The 27,813-nt window shown below is 46.6% G+C and overlaps 1 protein-coding gene across 3 annotated transcripts in view; it reads right to left on the bottom strand.

Moving 5' to 3' along the window:
• DLG3 (discs large MAGUK scaffold protein 3) overlaps positions 1–27,813 on the bottom strand; it is a 370,064-nt gene that overhangs the window by 130,481 nt on the left and 211,770 nt on the right. For 2 of the 3 annotated variants that reach the window (XM_044268852.1, XM_044268856.1), the window contains 5 exons: positions 10,152–10,202; positions 9,910–10,034; positions 8,915–9,084; positions 288–424; positions 59–203 (listed from right to left, as the gene is read on the bottom strand). In XM_044268852.1, the coding sequence (XP_044124787.1) occupies positions 59–203; positions 288–424; positions 8,915–9,084; positions 9,910–10,034; positions 10,152–10,202 (628 nt within the window). Of the gene's footprint in view, positions 1–58; positions 204–287; positions 425–3,574; positions 3,695–8,914; positions 9,085–9,909; positions 10,035–10,151; positions 10,203–27,813 lie in introns of all 3 variants that reach the window. The other variant, XM_044268850.1, reaches the window with a different exon arrangement.

Here is a 27,813-nt window from a genome sequence, read left to right on the forward strand (position 1 = left end):
AACAAGTACTAATGCACTACTAGTGCACTAAACAATATTATGTCAATGCTATACTCACTGCTAGCGTAGTCAGGGGGAGCATAAATCTCATTGAGATGAACAGGGCCAGGCTTAGCTACTTTGAGATAAACCATGTCAGAGGTGTTCTTCAGTGCAGCCACAGCTTCCTCGTGTCTGACATCCTGCAGGTTGGTGTTATTTACCTGGGAGCAAGCACAATATAACATTGATGAAAAGAAGCCAAATCTGTGCCCCCTTGGGTTAAGTCTAAGTAGCTTTTTACTTACAGCTAAAAGTCGGTCACCAATCTGCAGTCTTCCATCCTTCTGGGCAGTTCCACCTTCGATGATCTTTGTGATATAGATACTATTGTCCCCTGGAATGTGCTGGTTACCAATGCCCCCAGCAATACTGAACCCCAGCCCTGTGGACAAATCATAGGATGTTACAGTCTCAGTTTCCGATGGATATCACAACTATGTTCTTCAATAATCGGTCTACATCATGAACTAACAATTGAAATGCTGGTGACTCTGCTGTTAATTTACCTAATTTACATAATAACAAAAGTAACACACATTCACATAAATTCCATAAGTTAAAGGGCATCTGTCAGCAGATTTGTACCTATGAAACTGTCTGACCTGTGACTTACTAGATGGAAGATTAGTTTGGTCACCTTTACCACCACCCTCCCATTTTCCCGTTAACGAACACACAGCGACTTAATTTTGGGTGTAAGGCCCCTTTCACACGGGCGAGTATTCCGCGCGGGTGCAATGCTTTCAACTCACGCATTGCACCCGCGCGGAATTGCACTGAATCCGGACCCATTCATTTCTATGGGGCTGTGCACACGAGCGGGTGATTTTCATGCATCACTTGTGCTTTGCGTGAAATTGCAGCATGCTCCTCTTCGTGCATTTTTCACATAACGCAGGCCCCATAGAAATGAATGGTGTTGCGTGAAAATCGCAAGCATCCGCAAGCAAGTGCGGATGCGGTACAATTTTCGTGCACGGTTGCTAGGTGACAATCGGGATGGGGACTCGATCACTATTATTTTCCCTTATAACATGGTTATAAGGGAAAATAATAGCATTCTGAATACAGAATGCATAGTACAATAGCGCTGGAGGGGTTAAATTTTTTTTAAAAAAAATCACCTTAATCCACTTGCTCGCGCAGCCCGGCATCCCTTCTGTCTTCTTCTTTGCTGTGTGCAGGAAAAGGACTTGTGGTGACGTCACTCCGATCATCACATGATCCATCACCATGGTAAAAGATCATGTGACGGACCATGTGATGACCGGAGTGACGTCACCACAGGTCCTTTTCCTGCACACAGCAAAGAGGAAGACAGAAGAGATGCCGGGCAGCGCGAGCAAGTGGATTAAGGTGAGTTAAATTTTTTTATTTTTTTTTATCCCCTCCAGCGCTATTGTACTATACATTTTGTATTCAGAATGCTATTATTTTCCCTTATAACCATGTTATAAGGGAAAATAATACAATCTGCAGAACACCGATCCCAAGCCCGAACTTCAGCAGAACATGCCGATTTTTCTCACGCGAGTGCAAAAACGCATTACAATGTTTTGCACTCGCGCGGAAAAATCATGCATGTTCCCGCAACGCACCCGCACCTTTTGCCGCAACGCCCATGTAAAAGGGGCCTAAAGGCAGTAGCGACCAATTTATTAACATATTAGCCATAATAACATTTTCTTTACACAACTTGCATGTAACTGAATAATGGCAAAACATTCCAACTTCATAACCCCCTGATGATGAGGAATCCTAGAAGTAAACCCAATTATTTAGATCCTCCAGTTGTAATTTCACCTTACCCTTGACAGCACTCACCGACCCAAGGGCATAAAACACCAACATCATGCCCCAGCAGGCCTTCTAGCCCTAACAGGAGTACCCATCCTTCAACTCACCAAACCTCCTAAGATGCACGTCCCTATAGAGTCATGCAACTATTCCAAATAGTTTTGCCTCCCAGGATCCCCCTTTTTACCTGTCACAAATGAACATCGGTGAAACCTTACCTATGTTCGTCCTGCCACACCCGAACTGCTGTCTCCAACCCTTCTTGCAACCCCAGTGCCCACAGGTCCATTCCAACCTCGTTCAGATGAACTTCATCTGCCCGTAAATACTGAGTAGACGCCTCTTCCAAATCCCTATGGCGTACAACAAACCCCACTTGCCGTCGCACAAATCTCCCTACCTCCTTGTTCAACTTCGCCCTAGCTTTGTTTATGCGATCTACTGATCTGGCAAACCTCCATGTCCGACGAGCTACCACCTCAGACCAAACTACCAACAAGCCCGGAAACTCCGCCCATAGACCCAACAAATCTAATTTAATATCCCTTATTACATCCCTCGAGTGACACCCCCCCAAGTCATTCCCACCAACATGAAGCACCAAAATGTCTTGGAGTCTATCTAAGGCCACATAAAAACGAAACTCCTGCAGAATCCTTCCCCACAAAAGCCCCCGCAAACCTATCCAACAAACTTGTAAAACCTCATTCGGAAAACTCAACTGTCTTCCGTTCCGCCGAACATCTGCTCGCAAGGCCCCCCAATACACATAAGAATGCCCAAATATTGACGCCAAACACGATAAGGATCCTGCAACAAAAACAAAAAAGGAACACATCATACATAAAACTACTATAGCCTAAACCCCAGAAAACACAATCCGACTCCAACAGCACCCCCGAAAGCAGATGAGGGTGAACATAACAACGGAAACATGACGACTCCCAGCAGCCAATCCGCTTAATTGCTGTATCACATAAACCCCACCTGGCTGCCTCTGTAGCAGCCCCAATCCTAAAAGAATGAGAAGCAAACTCCCCGGCCAGTAAAACTGAAACTGTGAAGCACTTCCGGAAGATAGCTACAAACTAAAAACGGGAGAGAGCGTACCATCCTGATGCACTAACAAAAGTTCCTACCCCATCGAGCAGAAATTCTTCCACACACCGAACCGGACACACCGCACAGCAAAGTGTGTAAATTAATTCACACCCCTTTTCCTACTGGGTCTGTCTTTGACCTTCTTAACAAGCAATGTAATCCATCCGCCTCCACACACATCCCCCCTGCAGTAGACCCCCTACCCGCTTACAACTACTAGACACCAACTCTGAAGCCCGAAATGCACCCAAAAACGCCAAAGAAAAAGTCGCCCGAAACAAACAAGCCTCATACTTTGACGTACAAACTACCTCCACCATCTTACACAAAGTCTGTAACACCAGAAAAGCGACAGCCGGCCGAGTGTACCTAGCGGGTGCACCCTGCCTGTAGCCCTTAAATGCTTGATGCACCAAAAAACCTTTTGATACATTCACTAACCCCCGTAATCGCAACCAAAAACCAACCACTGCAACCTTCTTGTACATCGCTGAAAACGACGCACCGCTCTCAAAAGACAACCCTAGCAAATAAACCAATAACGTCTGAAAATCTTCACCAGAAACGCATCCCCCCACCTGATCTATCAGCTTTTCCAACTGAGACCAAACTAATGTGTAAGCTGCCCACGTACCGCTACTGCCAGATCGCCGTATCAAGGACACTGACACCTCAAGGCCACTCTCCAGAGCCACTGGGGACAAGGCAACCCTTTCTTGTCCACTCCCGGCACCAATTGACGAAAGCGATCCCACTGGAAACGAGAAAGAGAATCAGCCACTGAATTATCCATCCCAGTCACATGTACCGCTACAAAACATGAATTCAATTCTAACCCCCAAAGAACCAGGTGGCGCAACAAGCGCAACACTGGCAACGAACTAGCTGTTTGCGAATTTATGGCTTGTACCGCCCCTTAATTGTTACAACAGAACCGCACCCGTTTGTTACGTAAAAAATTCCCCTAAAACTCAGTAGCCAATACATTCGGAATTAACTCCAAGAACGCCAAATTGGTTAGGAAACCTACCGTCCGCCAATCCTCTGTCCAAGGGCCCGCACACCACTGCCCCTGAAAAAAGGATCTGTAACCACAAGTCCCAGAAGCATCTGTATAAAGCTCCAAATCAAAACTTGACACCGGCGCCTCCATCCAAACTGAACGCCCATTAAACTCACCCAAAAAACGATCCGACACCACAAGGTCCTCCCGTACCTCCGCTGTCACTCTCACATAATGAAACGGTGCTGTCAACCTATCGTGGCCAACTCCAGCCTCCTGCAAAACACTCAACCCATCGGCAAAATACGACAAGCAAATTTTAACTTCCCCAAGAATGACAACCCTCAGAAGCTCATCCTTCTTAGCCTGCCGCAACGAAACCACCTCTGCATGCAAGTCTGACACCTTGTCCTCTGGTAACCGGCATTCCATCATCACAGTATAGATAACTATCCCTAAAAACTTTACCAACATGGAATGTCTCAAAAAGGGAACAAGAGATTGCACATCCCATAGGCAGACAACAATCCACATAAAATTGCCCCTCCCAACAAAAACCCAACACATGAAAACTATCTGGGTGAATGGGCAACAAATGGAACGCAGCTTCAATATCAGTTTTTGCTAAAACTGCCCCTTCCCCAAAACGCCAAACCCAACACACCGCCGCATCAAATGACGTGTACGAAACCGAACATAACTCTCGCTCAATCCCATCGTTAACCGAACTCCCAGCAGATTATAACAGGTGATGGATAATCCGAAACGTGTTTGGCTCCTTTTTAGAAACCAAACCAAGGGGAGACACCCGCAAATCTGGCAAAGAAGGTGCTGAAAACACCCCTCCCCCCTATGAAAACCTTCCGTAAAACCCAAGCACAACAGTTCAGCCCCTTCTTTATTTGGATATCTGCTCAAGGCCTCTTTCACACGCGTGTCGCGTGTGAGGGCCGGATAGGATGCGGGTGCGTCACGGGAAAATGCGTGATTTTTGTGCGCGAGAGCAAAGCGTTTTAATGCGTTTAGCATGTGCGTGAGAAAAGTCGGCATGTTTGGTACCCAGACCCGAACCCGGACTTCTTCACAGAAGTTCGGGTTTGGGATCGGTGTTGTGTAAATTTTATTATTTTCCCTTATAACATGGTTACAAGGGAAAATAATAGCATTCTTAATACAGAATGCTAAGTAAATTAGGGATGGAGGGGTTAAAAATAAAAATTAAAAATTAAACTCACTTCATCCACTTGTTCACGCAGCCCGGCTTGTCTTCTTTCTTCCTAGAAAAGGACCTTTGGTGACGGCACTGCGCTCCTCACATGGTCCATCACATGGTCCATCACCATGGTGATGGACTATGTGATGAGCGCAGTGACGTCACCAAAGGTCCTTTTCTCCCAGGTCCTCAAAGAAGAAGAAAGAAGACAAGTCGGGCTGCGCGAACAAGTGGATGAGGTGAGTTTAATTTTTATTTTTTATTTTTAACCCCTCCATCCCTAATTTACTTAGCATTCTGTATTAAGAATGCTATTATTTTCCCTTATAACCATGTTATAAGGGAAAATAATAATGATTGGGTCCCCATCCCGATCGTTACCTAGCAACCATGCGTGAAAATCGCACCGCATCCACACTTGCTTGCGGATGCTTGCGATTTTCAAGCAGCCCCATTCACTTCTATGGGGCCTGTGTTGGGTGAAAAACGCACAATATAAAGCATGCTGCGATTTTCTCGCAATGCACAAGTGATGCATCAAAATCACCGCTCATGTGAACAGCCCCATAGAAATGAATGGGTCCAGATTCAGTGCGGGTGCAATGAATCACCTCACGCATTGCACCCACGCGGAAAACTCCCCCGTGTGAAAGGGGCCTAAGAATGGCAATAATACGATATCATTCCTCTTCTGCAAAGCCTCAAATCCTTTTCCCCTACCTTGCTTAAAACAACGGGACAAACTGTTAGCGCATCCACATCCGGAGCATTCATGTTTGAATCAGCAATCAGAAAGGAACTTGCAGTACCCTTCGTTATATATTGCCAGCAACACCCTTTCCTACCCCCTGCTGAGAAATCCGAGGCTGAGGCTCCCCCGGCCCACCCACGAAAGGGCTGCGTCCCTGCTTTTGGTGCCGCCATCCAACGCATCCAAAGACTAATGTCTTTGTGATCCCATCTAATACCGGGCCGCACCGCCTTACTCTGACGAAACAGTTCATCATACCTGAGCCAAGCTATTCCCCCCATACATTCTGTAAGCCTCACCAATGGTGTCCATATAACAAAACAGTGCTGCGCAATGTTCTGGAAACTTATCTCCTGCTACACTAGCCAGGATCTCAAAAGCCTGAAGCCAATTCATGAATGTACGCGGTATCAAGCGGTACCGCCGCTTTTCCTCTTCCTCCTTCTTGCTCTCATCCGGTTTTACTCTATCTATATTAAACTTCTCCAGAGGAAGCAACGAAAAAATCTCAACATATTCGTCCTTCTAAATCTTCTCCCTGACCTCCTGCTTCAAATGGGCCCCCAGGGGCCCCTCAAACCACAACATACACTTCCCCTCTCTCTGCATCTGTAAACCTTACATCCTCAACCACCAGACTTTTTCCGCTACTTCCTGCCACCCCACCGGAAGACACCACCACCTCAGCCCTGTCTAACGCAAGCCCCGGCCTGCCAACTGCTGAACCCTGATTCTCCACCGATCAAACCGTCGCCGGAGAAACACCAGCACCAGACCCCAAGCACGTCACCAGCGCCAACAACCCGCCACCAACTCCTGCACTAAACCCCCAGCACTCTCAACTCCAGCTACATCTGTACCACTCCCCGCTAACCCACAAATATCCCCATGCCGTATCCTTGACATCCACTCACCAGGCCATGCCTGAGAGGACCCGGCTGCTATAACTTGTGGTAAAGATCCAGCCTGGCTCACAGACATAGCGGGATCCGCAGGACAGGTGCTTAGCGTCACAATTAATAACAGGTCGGCACTGCTTTCTTGTGAAGTTGCGGTGCACGTGTCAGTGGGTTAGCGTCCAAGGAAACAATGTAGCAAAAAGACCGGCACTTTGCATAGATTTCAATCAATCAGTGAATTTATTGGTCACATATTATGTCATAGTGACGCGTTTCAGCACCAATGTGCTTTCATCAGACTATGCCATCAGACTATTCTATGGCATAGTCTGATGAAAGCACATTGGCCGGTAATGTAGCCGGTCTTTTCGCTACATTACTTAGGTGCTTAGCGTCGTCATGTCGTCCAACCTCTCCTGGGCTTCCCATGCTTCCTGACTCCACTCTCCCGTCTCGATGGACCTGACTGCCGGAGACCCCCTTCCCCCCAACCGCGATTCTGAAGGAGCAGGGCCAGCAGCAGCATCCGCAGAAGCGTCAAACCCTCCATCTGCCGACCACACATCACCAGCGCCCTCCTCTTTGCAGCATTGCACCTGACATCTGATGGCTCCCTTTCAACTCTAGCAGTGCTACTAGCAATGCTACTAGGCTTCCCCTGCCACACCAACTCCAGCTCTTGCCAGACGCTGTCGGCCCCCAACCCTAGGCCGCAGCGCTGATCTCCTCTAGCTCCTTGGACCGTCGCCCTGGCCCCCCATAGAAAAAGCCGCTCCACTGCTCACCGGGAGACCCACCTGCCCTGAGGCTCGCCCTCTGCTATGGCTCTCGTGCAGGGGGGCCGCCGCCGGCTGAACTGCCCCCCCACCCGCGCTAACTAGGGGAGACGGGCAAGGAACACCCACGCCCCTCTCCCGCTGGTCCCTGCCATGGCAATAGATTCCTTCCACTGCGGCGATGGCCAGATGCTGTGCCCACTGCCTGCCGCACCGGAGAGTCCCTACTGGGGCTCTGTAAGCTGCGCCGAATCCTGTGGTTCACTTCAGGACTTCAGCGCGCCGGGGGAAAAGACCTCCGGGCACTGAAAAATCCACCGGGGACCCTTTTGTCCCTTGTAGTGCCGCCTGAAGGGACTGCTGCAGCCATTCTGAGCTATGCTGCACAGCCGCTGCCCTCACCGCTGCCATTAATTCCTCCAGCGGGAACATGCTGCCAACTTCTAAACACTACTACCAGTCAAGTGACTAACCCCGCCCCTCACTTACTTAAATACTGCCCGCCAAACCTCCCTTGTCACACCCTCACATTGACCAATCCCTACCCTGCATCCATTTAAAATACTTAACCCGTTCCAAGCCTACCACTTCCCCCTAAGTCAAGCCGCATTCCGCTACGGCTGCGCCCCGCTCCATCGCTCTTCTTCTATGTGAGCTTGGCAGCTGAAGGCATCTGTTTGTCTCATGTTTATATGTGCCCGCATTGCTGAGAAACTGATGTTTTAATATATGAAAAAGAGCCTCTAGGAGCAATGGGGGCGTTGACATTACACCTAGAGGTTCAGCTCTCCCTGCAATCGCTGTGCTCTATTCATTTTGATTGACAGGACCAGGCAGTGAAAACATCATCACACCATACCTGTCAATCAAAGTGCAGAGGGCACAGCAGTTGCAGAGAGAGTGGAGCCTTTGGGAGTAATGGCAACGCCCCCGTTGCTCATAGAGATTCATTTACATATATTAAAACATAATTTTTCTCAGAAATGATGTTCCCATATCAACATGGGACCAACACAGATGCAGTCAGCTGCCAAATCGCACGTGCAACAGGTTAGCCAGTTTAATAGGTACAAATCTGCTGACAGATGCCCTTTAACAAAATACTGCAAGTAGTAATTGTGATATATAAGTACTTTGTACTACTGAGACATCCAATATCCATCAATATACTGAATCATGGTATATAATGCTATATTGTTAACAGGGCTATATCCAGGTAACTGTATTTGCAGCTGTGCAGGTTCAGCTCCTGAGATTTGGATCTTTAGGTCGGTGATATTATAACATCCCTTGATAGAGTATTTATCATTCTGTGATTGATTAACCACTGACCTTTAGGTCCTTTGAGTAGATTAACCTCCACAATAGTCTCTGGAGGACTTTGCCTGCGTCGGACCAGCAATCTCACTACAGGACCAGCCTCCTTCAGAGCCTCCACCGCTTTGCTGTGCACCACCTCAGTTACATCTACATCATTGACTCGCAAGACACAGTCAGTCACCCTGTAGCAAAAGGAAATAGGTTGTAAGGTACAGAGAGAGAGAACAATCACTATAAAGACAGCATCTCTAATAAAAATAACATTAATAAATCCAGTCATCACACAGTTTCAGGGCTCATGCGCACAAACGTATTTTTGTCCATGTCTGTTCAATTTTTTTTATTTGCAGCCCGTATGCGGAACCATTTATTTCAATGTGGCCGCAAAAAAACATAAACTACTCTGTGTCTATTACGTATCTATTTGTCCGCAAGTCCATTCCGCCAAAAAAATAGAACATGTCCTGTTCTTGTCCATTTTGCAGACACGGACAGGCATTGTTACAATGGATCTGCAAAAAAACTGATGTAACACGGACGTTACACGGATGTCATCCGTTTTTTGCAGATCCATGTTTTGCGGACCACATAATACATACGGTCGTGTGCATGAGCCCTTATGCAGAAGGATACTGCGGTGTAGAAGACATATACTTACAGTACTGTCCACACAGGACAAATATGCTACCGAATGTATGTGGTAAATCCACAATGTTTTACAGTAACAGAAAAGTAGATGAGATTTACACAAATCTCATCCACACACTGTAAAAAATCCACAGCTTGTCAATTTATGTTGTGGATTTCACCCTTTGGGAAGCAGAGTAAAATCCAAATCCAATGCAAAATCCACAACTAAGCTGCACGTAACACATGCAGTTTTTGCCACATATTTGTTGCAGATTTTGCAGCGGAAACACAGCAAAATCAGTAGTGGAAATGTTCGGTGTGGCCGAACCCTGATGAGATGGGGATAACCACAAGTGATAACCACAGGAATCTCTCACATTAGCCTCCCATCCATCGATGCAGCTCCTCCAGGGATGATCTTTGTGATGAATATTCCAGGATCATCGGGAACGTGCGGATTATCAATTCCACCAGCAATGCTGAACCCCAATCCTGAGTTTCCCTGAAAAATGAATGAATAGCAATACGAATGAAGCACCATTTAGGAGGCCTAATGAGAATTGTTTGTGTTGTCTGGGTTAGGGGGTAGTTTGGGAGGAATGAAAAGTCTTCAACTTACCCTCTCCAATACAATCTCTTCATATTTATATAAAGCATCGCTGCCATTTACCTGCAAAGAAAACCATCTCATGTAAGATGATAGTAAAACTGGCAGATGCAGTGCTATACATGCATTTCTTCAGAACCTTTAGCTTTTTTCACATTTAGTTATCCACAGGATAAGATATAAGGGGTCATTTATTATACTGAAATACGCATAAATCTGCGACTTCTCCCCACTCACACCAGGTCTAAAATTGGGGGCGTGGGCGAGGAAGGGGATGGGCCGGCAGGTCCGTCTATTCATCATTTTCTACACCTGTTTTGGGCATAAAAATGGTCATATCTTTGGTGGATCCTCCGTCAGCTATGAGGCCTTATTAAGTCCAGCATCTAAAACACTGGTCTTAATAAATGTACCCCATGTGTCTTATGAGCAGAGGACTGACCGCTGGAGCCCATGTTCCCATTTGAATGGAGTGGCAGGAGTCCATGCGTGTCCACTCTCCATTCAATGGTCCAGGACTCCCGGAGATACCGTATTTTCCGGCATATAAGACGACTTTCTAACACTAGAAATTATTTTCAAAAGTCGGGGGTCGTCTTATATGCTGGGTATACTCAGATCCGATGGTGTATTCTAACCCCCAGGTGTTCCCATGGTGACGGGGACGCTTGCACGGGGGTTAGAATATACCATTAGATCCGACTTTTCACGATCTCAGTGAGATCGTTAAAACTCAAATCCGATGGTATATTCTAACCCCCAGGTGTCCCCATGGTAACGGGGATGCTTGCCTGGGGGTTAGAATATACAGGGCCACACCGCTCACAGGAGTACATTTATAAACTGTAATCGGTAACTTTAACTTTAATCATCGCTGATCTGTTTACTAGGATCATGTGGTGTATCTGTGGATGACACATATAGCATAAGATGCTATATAGTGTCATCCATAGATCCCCCTCCCCAAAACAGTGCCAGCCACAGATCTTAGTCAGTTCCCTGGACTGGAGAAGATCGTCTTGAAGACAGGGAGGGCTGAGCATTCAGGGGTAGTCTTATACGGCAAGTATAGCCCAAAACCTTTATTTTAAATGGAAAAGTTGGGGGTCATCTTATACGCCCGGTCGTCTTATACGCCGGAAAATATGGTTGCTTAGAACTTGTACGCCGCTATTTTCAGCAGCCCCCTAGAGTTGAATGGACAGTAGACACGCATGGGTGTCTGCCATTCCACTCAAACAGGGAACTTGGGCCCCTTTCTAGTAATAGGGGATACGTTGTGCAGGAGGGCATTCTTAATGACTGGAGGAAAGGTTTCACCTTCAACAAAAATGGAGATTCTCTACAGTAAAAGCAGGATAGTTGATTTATTGAACAATTTCAAGAGGGGATGCCTTTCAGGAAAGTAATAATATGGCCAGCTGTATGTACTAAATTCTGGTACGTTGATCCAGAGATTTGTTCCGATTCCCATATTTGGAGTTCGGAAGGAATTTTTCCTCTAATTTGAGATAATTGGCATCTGCCTCACAGTGCTTTCACACATAGGTTTTTGCTCTTTTTTCTGCACTTTTGTGTTTTTAAGTGGCATTTTTTTGCATCTTCTGTTTTTGATGCATTTTTTTTTTTGCTTTACAAACGTCATCTCCAGATGTTAGCTGAAGGCCTATGGGAAATATTAAAGGGCTTCTGTCACCCCACTAAAGTCTTTTTTTTTTTTTTGGGCTAGTTACATTCTTTATAGTGCGATATATTAAAATATAATGGTGTTACTTACTTTCATTCAGCCGTTTCTTATAAAAACGAAGTTTTATAATATGTAAATCAGGTCTCTACCAGCAAGTAGGGCGTCTACTTGCTGGTAGCCGCCGCAAAAAAACGCCCCCTCGTCGTGTTAATTGACAGGGCCAGCCGCGATCTCCTCCTCCGGCTGGCCCTGTCATCCTTTTAAAAATCGCGTGCCTCTGTTCATTCGGCGCAGGCGCTCTGAGATGAGGAGGCTCTTCTCCTCAGAACTCCCTCAGTGCGCTTGCGCCGATGACGTCTTCTCTTTCGGTGATGTCATCGGCGCAGGCGCACTGAGGGAGTTCTGAGGAGACGAGCCTCCTCATCTCAGAGCGCCTGCGCCGAATGAACAGAGGCGCGCGATTTTTAAAATGCTGACAGGGCCGGCCGGAGGAGGAGGTCGCGTCTGGCCCTGTCAATCAACACGACTAGGGGGCCGTTTTTTGCGGCGGCTACCAGCAAGTAGACGCCCTACTTGCTGGTAGAGACCTGATTTACATATTATAAAACTTCGTTTTTATAAGAAACGGCTGAATGAAAATAACACCATTATATTTTAATATATCGCATTATAAAGAATGTAACTAGCCCAACAAAAAAAAAAATGACTTTAGTGGGGTGACAGAAGCCCTTTAAATGCAGGACACTGAAGTGTTTTTTGTTTTTGCTACTTGCATCGTCATTAACACACTGAAAAAAAAAAAAAGCTGTGATAAACAAGGCAGAAAATGCAGGTGGCCAAGAAATACAATTATTCTGGTGAATTCAATCTTTAAAGGGGTTCTGCACGTTCATTTAACTGATGATCTATCCTCTGGATAGATCATCAGCTTCTGATCGGCGGGGGTCCGACACCCGGGACCCCCGCCGATCAGCTGTTTGAGAAGGCAGCGGCGCTCCAGCAGCGCCGCGGCCTTCTCACTTTTTACCGCCGGGCCGCCCGCCCACTGACGTCACGACTTGTATCAACTAGAGTGGGCGCGGCTAAGCTCTGTTCACTTGAATGGAGCTTAGCCGCGCCCACTCCAGTTGATACAAGTCGTGACGTCAGTGGGCGGGCGGCCTGGCGGTAAACAGTGAGAAGGCCGCGGCGCTGCTGGAGCGCCGCTGCCTTCTCAAACAGCTGATCGGCTGGGGTCCCGGGTGTCGGACCCCCGCCGATCAGAAGCTGATGATCTATCCAGAGGATAGATCATCAGTTAAATTAAAGTGAAGAACCCCTTTAAGGACCCTCATGGTTTGTTTTTTTAGCGTGGATCAACATACCGGAACTAAAGATTGGATTTGATGAACTGTCTTTTTTCCACCTTATCGACTATGTAACATTATGTCTCTGTGACTATTAGGAGTATAAACTAATATTCATCACTACATAGGTTTCAGTTAGTCTTAGCAAATTAAAATATACAGAAAATGTAGGATTTTGATTTGATTTTGGAGAGACGACACTGCATATGCATTGTTAATCGCATTTCTGGCAGTTATAGGTGTCTTAGGCCCCTTTCGCACTATGTGACGTGAACGCATAGCACGCGCACTGAATCCTGACCAATTAATTTCAATGTGTCTGTGTACATCAGCGTATTTGTCTTCATGCATCAGTTCTGCGTTGCGTGAAAAACGCAGCATGTTCTATATTCTGCATTTTTCACGCAGCCCTGGCCCCATAGCAAGTGCGGATGCAATGCGTTTTTTCCACTGATGGTTACTAAGAGATGTTGTTTGTAAACCTTCAGTTTTATCAAACTGAACACAATCGCAGACAAAACTGACTGAACTTGCTTGCAAGATGGTGTGAGTTTCACCGAATGCCCCCTGAACGCATCCGGACCTAATCAGTAAAACTTGTGTAAAAGAGGCCTCATTCTCACTGAGATGTGACAAAGGAGTTCTGAATCATCTATTATTTTACTTTGCATCACTTGTGCTGATTAGAGGTAGAGTTTTAGCTAATGGCATCAGAGATATTCTTTATAATAAAGCTTTCTTTTCCAGTCCCAGCTTTGTTTAGTGTTATATCAAACTATCTCATACATATAACAGACCAGCAGATGGCGCTAAGAAGCTGACTACAGAATTGCAGACTGCAGTAACACCGCTAGGCTGTGTTCAGGTCTGTTCTTCTGAATGATTAGACAGCAAAACTAAAAACTCACAAACATAAAAAATCTAAGCGTATATATACACGGCAGCATAGTTTATGCAGATTTTCTTGTGGGCTTCACTGCGTTTCTGAAGCAGATTAGCACCAAAATTGGAATGTTACTTGAGGATTTTGTTGTGGATTTTAAGGGTGCCTGCACACGACTCGGATTACGTGAGGTTTTTCTGAATGGATTTTCATGCGGAAAAAACGCTGTGCAGTACAGTACCAGCAAAGTGTATGAGATTAGACAAATCTCATGGACGCGTTGCTTTTTTTCTTAGGTGTGGAGATTGACCTGCTGTGCGGATTTTGAAATCTGCAGCATATCAATAGTTTTCATAGCATTTTTCTTGTGTCGATTTCACCTTTTTCAATGGATGGGTGAGAGCTACAGAAAATCCACATTAAATCCGCACCAATAATCACATAAAAACCGCAGAAAAAACATGCCAAAAGTGTGCTAAATGGTGTGGATCTATGTGCATTTTTTATGCTGTTTTGGTGCAGATTTCTTGTTTATTTTCTGCAAGGAAATCTCTACCTTAAGGCCTCTTGTACACAAACCTTGTGCGCCTGTTGCTGTAAACGGGCACCGACCCGTGTGCACTCCGCATCACGGATGTGGACCCATTCACTTGAATGGATCCGTAATCATGGAGATGCCGAACGTAAGCACGTATCGGAACCCCACAGAAGCACTACGGAGTGTTTCTGTCCGTGCCTCCGCACTGCAACACCATTCAAGTTGAATAGGTCTCGATCCGTCCCGGCCGCTGCACGGACGTTGCCTGTGCATTGGGGACCGCAAATTGCAACATTCGTGTTAAAGAGGCCTAACACAAATTTGCCCCAAATCTCACCCTGTACATTGCAAAGTGTGAAATCTGCACTGAAAATCCGCACAAACAATTGACAAAGCTGTGGATTTCAAAATCTGTACTGTTGTAAAAAATTCTGCACTGTGTACATGAGATTTTCAAAATCTCATCTAGTTAGCTGGTACTGTTTGATGCTGTCGATTTTCCGCACAAAAATCTGCGCATATTACAAAAGTGAGCAAAGAATATGCTGCATAGAAAAGAATAAAAATGAAAAAGTGTAACGCTGTATGGAGGTGCAGTAGTAACGCACAAGACTCTTTGTAGGTAGTGTCCTAGATCTGCCTTCTGTCTTTTTACCTTATTTTCAAACTTGCCATAAAGTACAGATGCAATGAGGCTTATATGCTATAGCAGCGAGCAATGCATACTGTTCTGCCTTATCTCTTCTATCACTTCACATCTTTTCTTAAAGGGGTTGTCTCATCTCACTGTTACTAAGGCGGGGCGGGAGTGAGCCCTGACTACCAGGTGCCAGGAAAAAGTGAAGCAAGCCGGCGCTCCGCTGTTTCAGTAGTTCGCATTGCGGAGCATGGGAGCTATGGAAACCGTGTAGCACAGAAAGCTATTTCCGAGAAGAGAGAAGTGCAAGTTTTTCATTTTTACCTTCTTCTATGGTCCACTCCTAGCTTTTTAAATAAACTGCACCAAAAACTGAATGTCTGATTCCATATTTTCCTAGAGACAACATGGTACAACATTCAAAACGGCTAAATATTAAACCGCTACACAAACCGCTATATGTATCAAATCGTTTTTTATACACAATAAAAGCACACAGAGCTATGGGGACTGGGTATTGCGGATGTGCTAGTGACCATCTAGCAAACCCATCTCCTCAGCTCTATACCCAAAATCCTGGTGACAGGTTCCCTTTAAATTAAATGTTCTGGACTGACGTTATGCTGTTTGGCCACAAGATGTCGCTGTTTCCCAAGCACAGCTACTGACTGGATATACATATTTCCATATTCATGAAAGCTGGAATTGCCAGGCTGAAGGAGAAAGAGGAAGTCGCCATAGACACAGAGAGGAGTGAATTCAGTCACATCCAAGCATGGGATCAACATTTTGCGACCACAGCTACAGTCAAGTTAAGCTGATTGCTGTTCAGGACCCGGATTCTGCCCAGGGGACAGAGGACTTCTGCCAGGAGTGTTGATGAGAGTTAAGGAACAAACTACTTGCTCTGCGGTACCGCATGTTTGTTGAATAGACTGCTTGTTCGGTTCAGAGTCATCAGCGGAGTCATAGCAGACCCAGGTCAGTAAGATTGTGCACGCACCTCATTGCAATATTGGCGCCTAGAGACTAGACCAGGCTTGTAGTTAGCTAGTTAGGGCCACTGTTGTGTGTCAGGCCAAAAATAGATAGACATCTCACCGGCTCAATCCAGCTCAGCGGGTTGCCCAGGAGTAATACATAGGCATGTGCCATAGGGCCAGTTACAGGAGGGGTAATATTGTAGTTTATTATAAGATTGTGAACTTTCATGTTGCACCGCAGGCCAGCCTGTATCATACACCCACCTAATCGTTTGTGTCATTTCTAGGGTAATAACAGGTACGGTGTGGCCGTTTTATTGTGCCCGCCAGTAGGCAAACTGTGCAATTCTTTCTGGTAGCCATTGTTGGGGCGCCATGCTGTGCAACACGAAGGTCTCAGCCTGTGGGCTGAGTGTATGTAAATCCGTTCTGTTTTTCCAGAGGTTGGGGTTTGCGCTTAGTGTCATATTTCAGTAAAAAGCCTGTTTTGCAAAAGCTGGTGTCAGAGTTGCTTTTCTCTTTCGTGACTTCGCTGTATCCTGGGGAGCCCACCTCGATACACGGCTTACAGATGATGCAGCTGTCTTGCTTGGCCTATTGGGATCCTGTTAGGCTACCTGCACATATTGCTGATTAAGTGCAGTCTTTCCATGTAGATTTAAGCCTCATTCACACATTAGTGTTTTGGTCAGTGATTTTGATAATTGACTGTGAGCCAAAACCAGGATTGAAGCCTTAACAAACATAAGGTATAAGGGAAAGTTCTGTTCCTGTTCTGTATTTAGAGCCGCACCTGGTTTTGGCTCAAAATCACTGATGGAAATCACTGACTGAACACTGACGTGTAAATGAGGCATTAAAACTGCAGCTTAAGGCTACATTCACATGAACATCTTTCGTTTCCGTGTCCATTCCGTTTTTTTTTTTTTTTACAGATTTGATGAAAACCCATTCATTTGAATGGGCCCCCCAAAAATGCGGACAGCACACCATATGCTATCCGCATCCATATGTCCATTCCGTAGCCCCGCAAAAAAAAAAAAAAAAACATGTCCTATTCTAGTCGTTTTGTGGACAAGGATAGGGATTGTTAAAATGGATCTGCAAAAAAAATGGATGGCATACAGACGTCATCCATTTTTTTGCGAACCTGCAATTTGCAGATCGCAAAACACACACGGTGATGTGAATGTGGCCTAATACAGTACCAGAAAAGTGAATGAGATTTGCCAAATCTTATTTACACTTTCTTCATTTTTTACGTGCAGAAATTGACCTGACGTGTGGATTTTAAAAGCTGCAGACTGTCAATTGTTAGGGCAATTCTGCACCTTATATATAGAGGTTTTCCCCAGAGGTTTCAATCGGGTTGCTAAAATGAACAGACAATCCATTCCAAAATCTGCACATAGAAACGACACAAAAAAGCGGATCAAAAAATTCTGAATTTATATGCGGTTTTTTTATGCTGTGTGGTGCAGATTTCATGTGGATTTTCTGCATACAAATCCGCAGCCTGTACAGATAGCCTTAGGCCTCATGCACACCAACGTATATTCTTTACGTGTTCATTCCGTTTTTTTTTTTTTTGCAGACTGTATACGGAACCATTCATTTCAATGGGTCAGCAAAAAAAAAATGGAAGTTGCACCGGGTGCATTCTGTTTCTGTATGTCCGTATTTCTGTTCCGCAAAAAATAGAACATGTCCTAATATTGTCCGCATTACAGACAAGGATAACACTGTTCTTTCAGGGGCCGACTTTTCTGTTCCGCAAAATACGGAATGCACACAGACATTATCCATATTTGTTTTGGATCCATTTTTTGCGGACCGCAAAATACATACGGTTGTGTACTTGAAGCCTTAGGCCTCATGCACACGACCGTTGTGTGCATCCGTGGCCGTTGTGCCGTTTTCAGTTTTTTTTCGCGGACTCATTGACTTTCAATGGGTCAGTGGAAAAATCGGAAAATGCACCGTTTTGCAGCCGCATCCGTGATCCGTATATCCTGTCCGTCAAAAAAATATGACCTGTCCTATTTTTTTGACGGACAACGGTTCACGGACCCATTCAAGTCATTGGGTCCGTGAAAAAACACGGATGCACACAAGATTGGCATCCGTGTCCGTGATCCGTGGCCGTAGGTTAATTTCATACAGACGGATCCGAAGATCCGTCTGCATAAAAGCTTTTTTAGATCTAAGTTTTCACTTCGTGAAAACTCATATCCGACAGTATATTCTAACACAGAGGCGTTCCCATGGTGTTGGGGACGCTTCTAGTTAGAATACACTACAAACTGTGTACAAGACTGTTTAAATTTCATTGGTGGCCAGTGCCGCCCCCCTTCCTCCCTCTGTGTGCGCCCCCCCCCCCTTTATTGTGATAATTCGTTGGTGGCACAGTGTGCACCCCCCATCGGCCCCCCTCCCTCTATAGCATTAACAACATTGGTGGCAGTGTGCGGCCTCCCATCTCCCCCCCCCCCCCCATTAACAACATTGGTGCCCAGTGTGCAGCCTCCCATCCCCCCCCCTCCCCGATCATTGGTGGCAGCGGAGTTCCGATTGGAGTCCCAGTTTAATCGCTGGGGCTCCGATCGGTAACCATGGCAACCAGGACGCTACTGCAGTCCTGGTTGCCGTGGTTACTTATCAATAGTACAATAGTAGAAGCATCATACTTACCTGCGAGCTGCGATGTCTGTGTCCGGCCGGGAGCTCCACCTACTGGTAAGTGACAGGTCTGTGCGGCGCATTGCTAAATGAACTGTCACTTACCAGTAGGAGGAGCTCCCGGCCGGTCATAGACATCACAGCAGCAAGCAGGTAAGTATGATGCTTCTACTATTGTACTATTGCTAAGTAACCATGGCAACCAGGGCTGCAGTGGCGTCCTGGTTGCCATGGTTACCGATCGGAGCCCCAGCGATTAAACTGGGACTCCGATTGGAACTCCGCTGCCACCAATGATCGGGGAGGGGGGGGAGATGGGAGGCTGCACACTGGGCATGAATGTTGTTAATGCTATATAGGGAGGGGGGGCCGATGGGGGACGCACACTGTGCCACCAACGAATTATTACAATAGAGGGAGGAAGGGGGGCGGGGGGGCGCATACTGTGCCACCGACGAATTATTACAATAGAGGGAGGAAGGGGGGGGCAGGGGGGCGCACACTGTGCCACCAACAAATTATTACAATAGAGGGAGGGAGGGGGGGGGCCGCACTGGCCACCAATGATATTCAAACTGGGGAGGGGGGTCTGCCTCCTGCTGCCTGGCAGCCCTGATCTCTTACAGGGGGATGTGATACGTACAATTAACCCCTTCAGGTGCGGCACCTGAGGGGTTAATTGTGCTGATCACGGCCCCCTGTAAGAGATCGGGTGCTGCCAGGCAGCAGGGGGCAGTCATGTACACAGTTTGTAGTATATTCTAACTAGAAGCGTCCCCATCACCATGGGAACGCCTCTGTGTTAGAATATACTGTCGGATATGAGTTTTCACGATGTACCTCATATCCGACAGTATATTCTAACATAGAGGCGTTCCCATGGTGATGGGGACGCTTCAAGTTAAAATATACCATCGGATTGGAGAAAACTCCGATCAGATGGTATAAAAGGGACTCCAGACTTTACATTGAAAGTCAATGGGGGACGGATCCGTTTGCAATTGCACCATATTGTGTCAACGTCAAACGGATCCGTCCCCATTGACTTGCATTGTAATTCAGGACGGATCCGTTCATGTCCGTGGATCCTCCAAAAATCAAGGAAGACCCACGGACGAAAAAACGGTCACGGATCACGGACCAACGGAACCCCGTTTTGCGGACAGTGAAAAAATACTGTTGTGTGCATGAGGCCTTAGACTTAGCATTTGGAATGTGAGTGATCAGTGAAAAAGGTGTGCGAGTTGTGTTTGTGTCTAAGTGACACGTTAGCAGCATATATGCTATATATGTGTGGCATGTGACCTAGGGTCTGTGTGTCACCCTATGTGTGACAGGGCTTGTGTCCAATGCGTGAGAGGGGTGTGTACGGTATGTGTATGTGCGTAAGTGGCGCCAAAGGTCTCTAAAAACTGTCTCTAAATGGGTTTGGTATAAAATACTTAGGCCCCCTGCAAAATGCGGGCCGCAATGCACGAACACAGTCCGTGGGGAAGCCACAGCGGATCGCGTACCCATTCACTTGAATGGGTACGCGATCCGGCCGTTCCGCAAAAAGATAGGACATGTTCTATCTTTTGCGGAACGGAAGTACTGGACAAAACCCGTTCCGTTCCGTGCTTCTGTTCCACACCATTCCGCATCTCCGGATTTGCGGACCCATTCAAGTGAATGGGTCCGCATCCACGATGCAGAATGCCCACGAAATGGCACCCGTGTATTGCGGATCCGCAAATGCGGTCCGCAATACGGCAATGGGGTGCACACGTTCGTGTGCAGGGGGCCTTCGATTCAGCATCAGATAGAATTACTTTCCATGTGCTTGATGATCTGTGTGAGCTGCACAGAACTGCCACCTACACACTGTGTGGGACTGAAGTTCTTTGGGCCCACCAGAGGAATTTATATTCAGGGCCCACCTTCTGTGTACACAGAACTTGTATATACTCGTAATCTTTATCATTGCACATGCAGCACTCATCATCAGCAAGAGGCACAAACACAGGGTTTGCAACTATGTTAGGCCAGAAAAGTGACACGGAGGAATGATACATTTCCCACAAATTAGGTTCTGTTCCCACCAATTTTGGTATTTACATTCAGAGGAAGACTTTCTGTGCCTGTCTTGATATCCCCTGAGCTGTCAGAGGACACGCCTAGGACCATACTACATGTACTGCGGCGGTAGCAGGAAGCGCACGGTGTCATAGCAACCAATGATGCCGTGCGCTCCTGCACTCAGAAGAAATCCAGGCCGGTATCACACGGACCGTGTTCCACGGATGTGTGAATCCAGCCTTAGGTGTATCCTCCTGCAATCCATGCGCCTAACCAGAAATCTACAACAGCGCAGAGCTGCCGCAGATTTCTGGCTTCATGCACACCAGAAAACTGGCGTAAATAAAGAAAAATTTGTCGCTGTGGCTGGCCACACTTCTTCCCCACCCTTGCCACACCTGTTTTAGAAAAGTGGCAAGGACGCGAAAAAGGGGAGATGCGACATTTTAACGCCACTTTCCAGGAGTAAGGCCTCGTTCACACTTCAGTGTTTAGTCAGTGATTTCCATCAGTGATTTGTGAGCCAAAACTAGGTGCAGCTCTAAACACAGAACAGGAGCAGATCTTTCCCTTCTACCTCATGTCTGTGGAGGCTCCACTTCTGGTTTTGGCTCACAAATCACTGATGGAAATCACTGACCAAACACTGAAGCGTGAACGAGGCCTCAAGGGAATGATAATCCCCCAGATTTGCCACTATATTTCTGTGTTTTTGTCTTGTTTTATATGTAGTGTATGTGCCTTCACCTGGCATTCAAACACTCTCCTTTGCACCTGGTAGCCTCCATTACATAGTCTGATATGGGTGTGGCTTACAGTCTGGCTTTGTTCACATTGCACTAGTTGTCCTGCTAGGCGGTTGTGTGGAAGCTTGGCTGTGAGCTGGATTACATCACCTTCAGACCTTGTTCACACCATAGGTAGCGTAGTGGTAGGACCCTTTGCCATGCTGAGAACCGTGACGTGGTGCATGTTGGGCTCCGATATCTTCCTGACAGGAATATATTGGCAAAAGTCTCAGCTTTTAATATCTGCATTTATGACTAGCCAGTATAGTCAGTGGCATATCCATGTGGTGCATTTTTTCTGTGATTTATGATTAGATTTTCATCCGCACAATGCTCCGTTTTGTGTAGGATGCCTTTGTGGTGCATGTGGACCGCGCCGACATCCTCCACCGTATGCAAAATATTTTTTGCTGGGGATAGTCGTTTGCTGCGGTCCACATGCGGTGGGGCTGCTCCCCCAATGAAAAACACGCTACAGTGTTAGGGGTTGAGCAGCTCCCCCAGATTTGCCACTATATTTCTGTGTTTTTTTCTCAAGGGAATGATAAATCTCCCTACTTGCTAGAAACCATTTCTTCACCGGGCGTATCACAGAGGCTCAGGCTGAATGCTGCTGCAACTTTATACCAACTAGTGGTTTCATTAGTTTGAGACCGAATTTTACACCAGAATTGTTGAGCACTTCAGGTGCAGAACGTTGCATATTTATTAGGCCACAGCAGCTTCCTGTGAAGCCACAGCCCATTGCCATGAATCTTCACCCCCTTGTGTGTACCTAAAGGGGCTCATGTACATAAGGGTAAATTCGGCCAAGCCTTCCAACTTCAATGATTTTAGCAATCGACTATCTTAGGCTAGTTTCACACTAGCGTTCGTCGGTCCGCTCGTGAGCTCCGTTTGAAGGAGCTCACGAGCGGACCCGAACGCCTCCGTCCAGCCCTGATGCAGTCTGAATGGAGCGGATCCGCTCAGACTGCATCAGTCTGGGGGCGTTCAGCCTCCGCTCCGCTCACCTCCGCACGGCCAGGCAGACAGCTGAACGCTGCTTGCAGCGTTCAGCTGTCCGCCTGGCCGTGCGGAAGCGAGCGGATCCGTTCAGACTTACAATGTAAGTCAATGGGAACGGATCCGCTTGAAGATGACACCATATGGCTCAATCTTCAAGCGGATCCGTCCCCCATTGACTTTACATTGAAAGTCTGAACGGATCCGCTCAGGCTACTTGCGCACTTAGAAATTTTTCTAAGTTATTAATGCAGACGGATCCGTACTGAACGGAGCCTCCGTCTGCATTAATATGATCGGATCCGTTCAGAACGGATCCGATCAAGCGCTAGTGTGAAAGTAGCCTTATGCGTATGTGTGCATGGGGAATCCCAATCCTTGGTTGTCATGTGTGATAAGCGGCTGCAAGAGGGTTTGGCAGCAGCTTCTTCCACTCCACATGGAGAACACTTGCACACACAGATGAGCCAAGCCTGCATGTGTTTAGGGGGATCAGAAAACACACTTAGGGCTCATGCCCGGCCGTGCCCGTATTGCGGCATTCAAACAGCCGCAATACACGGGCACCGGCCGTGTGCACCCCGCATCACGATGCAGACCCATTCACTTGAATGGGTCCGCATTCCAGGAGGTTGGTGTGGAATGGAGGCACAGAACCCTACAGAACCACTACGCAGTGCTTCTGTGGGATTCCTCTCCATACCTCCGCACCACAAAAAAATTGAACTTGCTAAATTTTCTGCGGTACGGACGGATCACAGAACCATTCAAATTGAATGGGTCTGGATCCGTCGTGGCAGCAGCATGGATGGTGCCTGTGCATTGGGGACCGCTAATTGTGGTCTCCAATGCACGGAACGGCCGAACAACGGCCGTGTGAATGAGCCCTTATTAAATGGATTTACTCACACTACGGGAATGGATGGGAGTTTCTCTCTCGCTCTCTGGTGCTCTGGCTTTCAGGATTGGGAGAACTTGTGATCTTGGAAAAGAATGGTGTATGGTCATTGATTAGTTAAATCTCACGGTGTGACCTGTTGCTTCAATGGTATTAATTACAGATGAGCGAATCGAAGTTGACGAAGTGGAATTCAATCAGAATTTCAAGAAAAAATTAGCACTGAATATTAGCACTGAATCCGAATTTCGTGGTAACAAATCACATTTTTTCCTAAAATGACTGCTGCATGTGTTAGGACATGGAGCAAAGAACTCTGGGAACGAGGGATCACCCACAATGCCAGGCATGCAGCCAATCAGAAGCCAGCCAGCCCTGTGATGTCATTTTGAATTCTGCCATTTTCCAGTGTGCTTAGTGCAGGGGGAGATGTCATCAGGCGCTAGGGACAGTGCTAGGAAAGATTTCATTGTGCTAAAAAAAACTATTTACAAGTTCAGGGAAAGATTAGTCAAGGTGCAGGGAAAGAACAGGGAGGCATTATCTATGCTATAAAAGGAGAACATTGGGGATTTACATTGCTTTTAGGTTGTTTGCACTATATGATACATTACTAATTCCAGAAAACCTTGCTTTTGATTGGGTTGCAAGTACTCTGATACAGCCATTTATGGGGTATATAAATAGGAAACATACATACGTCCTATTAGCCTTTCTGCGTTGATTTTACATTGTTTTACTTTTGGGGGGGAGTTTATTATTAGGAAAATAAAAGGGAAAAATATATGTCATAATTGCTGATCAGCGGTGAAGTTACAGCCATTTACGGGGTGTATTATTAGGATAGATACTTATGTCCTGTGTTGATGGTACATTGTTTAACATTTTTTTTGGGGGGGTGTAATAATAGAAAAAATATATGTCATAAGTGCCATTCAGCGGTGAAGTTACATTGTACTACAGCCTCTTTTGGGGGTTTTTATTTTTATTTAATTTAATTATTTTATTATACAGTATGTCAGACAGACAAGTGACAGACAGTAGCGGATAATGATGATGATGTAGCCGATCGCACTTGGGAGCCGGGTGAAGAAGGGGATTCACCATCAGGAGAAGAGGGTGGCAGCTTGCGCGTGAGGCGGCGACTGAGCCAGCAGGGTGGCAGTGTGGCTGTGAGTCAGCAGGGTGGCAGCAGTGGGAGGTCGGGAGCCAAACGTACCCGCTTCACAGGAACCTAGCACCCCGGAAAGTAGCGGTGCAGGGGTTCATGGAGGCAGTGGTAGCAGGCAGTTAGCACGGATTGTTGGGAAAATGTCATGCTCGGCGGTGTGGCAATTTTTTGTTAGGCCGCCGGAGGAGGTGGACATGGCCATTTGCCAGATTTGTGGGCAGAAGGTGAAGCATGGCCAGGGTGCCAGTGTTGGCACCACAGCCCTGCGTCAACACATGCAGTGTCACCAGAAAGTGGCCTGGGAGAACCGTGGCGCCGATTAGGTGGTCCAGCCTGCCGCAGCGACCACTGCATCACCCAGTGGCACGCACCCAATTTCATGCAGTCAAGGCTCCACCACCTCAGCCAAAGGGAGCTCTCTGTCCTTCCCATCATCTGCTGGTCCTGATGCTCCTGCTCCTCCTACTCCACATCAGTTATTCTGTCAGCAATTAATCACTAAAGCGATTGCCAAGAGACAACAGTATATGTGCACTCATCCAACGGCACAGAAACTGAACATGCTCCTGGCCAAGTTGCTGGTGCTGCAGTCCCTCCCTTACCAAGTGGTGGACTCTGCATCTTTCAGAGAACTGATAACTTGTGCTGCGCCAAGGTGGAGAGTCCCAAGCCATCATTTCTTTGCCAAAAAGGCAGTACCAGTCCTGCACACTTATGTAGAAAAGAAGGTGGGCCAGTCCTTGAGCCTGTCGGTGTCTGCCAAAGTGCACGGCAGAGCCAACGTGTGTAACTAACTACGGTCAAGGACAATACAGGTCCTTCTAAAAAAATTAGCATATTGTGATAAAGTTCATTATTTTCTGTAATGTACTGATAAACATTAGACTTTCATATATTTTAGATTCATTACACACCAACTGAAGTAGTTCAAGCCTTTTATTGTTTTAATATTGATGATTTTGGCATACAGCTCATGAAAACCCAAAATTCCTATCTAAAAAAATTAGCATATCATGAAAAGGTTCTCTAAACGAGCTATTAACCTAATCATCTGAATCAACTAATTAACTCTAAACACCTGCAAAAGATTCCTGAGGCTTTTAAAAACTCCCAGCCTGGTTCATTACTCAAAACCGCAATCATGGGTAAGACTGCCGACCTGACTGCTGTCCAGAAGGCCATCATTGACACCCTCAAACAAGAGGGTAAGACACAGAAAGAAATTTCTGAACGAATAGGCTGTTCCCAGAGTGCTGTATCAAGGCACCTCAGTGGGAAGTCTGTGGGAAGGAAAAAGTGTGGCAGAAAACGCTGCACAACGAGAAGAGGTGACCGGACCCTGAGGAAGATTGTGGAGAAGGACAGATTCCAGACCTTGGGGGACCTGCGGAAGCAGTGGACTGAGTCTGGAGTAGAAACATCCACAGGCGTGTGCAGGAAATGGGCTACAGGTGCCGCATTCCCCAGGTCAAGCCACTTTTGAACCAGAAACAGCGGCAGAAGCGCCTGACCTGGGCTACAGAGAAGCAGCACTGGACTGTTGCTCAGTGGTCCAAAGTACTTTTTTCGGATGAAAGCAAATTTTGCATGTCATTTGGAAATCAAGGTGCCAGAGTCTGGCGGAAGACTGGGGAGAGGGAAATGCCAAAATGCCTAAAGTCCAGTGTCAAGTACCCACAGACAGTGATGGTCTGGGGTGCCATGTCAGCTGCTGGTGTTGGTCCACTGTGTTTTATCAAGGGCAGGGTCAATGCAACTAGCTATCAGGAGATTTTGGAGCACTTAATGCTTCCATCTGCTGAAAAGCTTTATGAAGATGAAGATTTCATTTTTCAGCACGACCTGGCACCTGCTCACAGTGCCAAAACCACTGGTAAATGGTTTACTGACCATGGTATCACTGTGCTCTATTGGCCTGCCAACTCTCCTGACCTAACCCCATAGAGAATCTGTGGGATATTGGGAAGAGAAAGTTGAGAGACGCAAAACCCAACACTCTGGATGAGCTTAAGGCCGCTATCGAAGCATCCTGGGCCTCCATAACACCTCAGCAGTGCCACAGGCTGATTGCCTCCATGCCACGCCGCATTGAAGCAGTCATTTCTGCAAAAGGATTCCGGACCAAGTATTGAGTGCAGAACTGAACATAATTATTTGAAGGTTGACTTTTTTTGTATTAAAAACACTTTTCTTTTATTGGTCGGATGAAATATGCTAATTTTTTTAGATAGGAAATTTGGGTTTTCATGAGCTGTATGCCAAAATCATCAATATTAAAACAATAAAAGGCTTGAACTACTTCAGTTGGTGTGTAATGAATCTAAAATATATGAAAGTCTAATGTTTATCAGTACATTACAGAAAATAATGAATTTTATCACAATATGCTAATTATTTGAGAAGGACCTGTATATGTCCTTTACGGCCCACTGGGTAAATGTGGTTCCTGCCTAGCCACACCAGCAACCTGGCCAGGTGACGCTGCTTCCGCCTCCACGTTCTCACACTGTTGGTCCTGCGACAATGTCCACCTCTGCCTCCTCATCCTCCACCGTGTCCTTAGCCTCCACTGCAGGGAAAATTCACAGTGCCCCCACTAGCATACCACATGTGCAGGGCACGGCGGTGTAACGCTGTTCTGCACCTAGTTTGCCTGGGCGAACAGAGTCACACAGGGGAGGAACTGCTCCATGTCCTTCATCAAGAAACTGAATCCTGGCTTTCTCCTTGACAACTCAAAATCTGAACAATGGTGACTGACAACAGGAAGAACTTTAGTCTAGAGTCACTGATGAGCAGTTTTCTTCACCCACCTACTGAAGTAACTACTTACCAGCAGCAGGTAGACATAGAGCAGAACCTGAACCAGCAGGTTGTGGCATTCTTGGAGTTCACCCTGCCACCCCAAATCGAAGATCTCCTGGACTACTAGGCAGCCAAACTCGATTTGTGGCCGCAACTGGCCCGAGTTTGCCCTGGACAAGCTTTTCTGCCCAGCCAG

This window comes from Bufo gargarizans, chromosome 9, assembly GCF_014858855.1.
Source record: "Bufo gargarizans isolate SCDJY-AF-19 chromosome 9, ASM1485885v1, whole genome shotgun sequence".
In the NCBI taxonomy this organism is placed as follows: domain Eukaryota; kingdom Metazoa; phylum Chordata; class Amphibia; order Anura; family Bufonidae; genus Bufo; species Bufo gargarizans.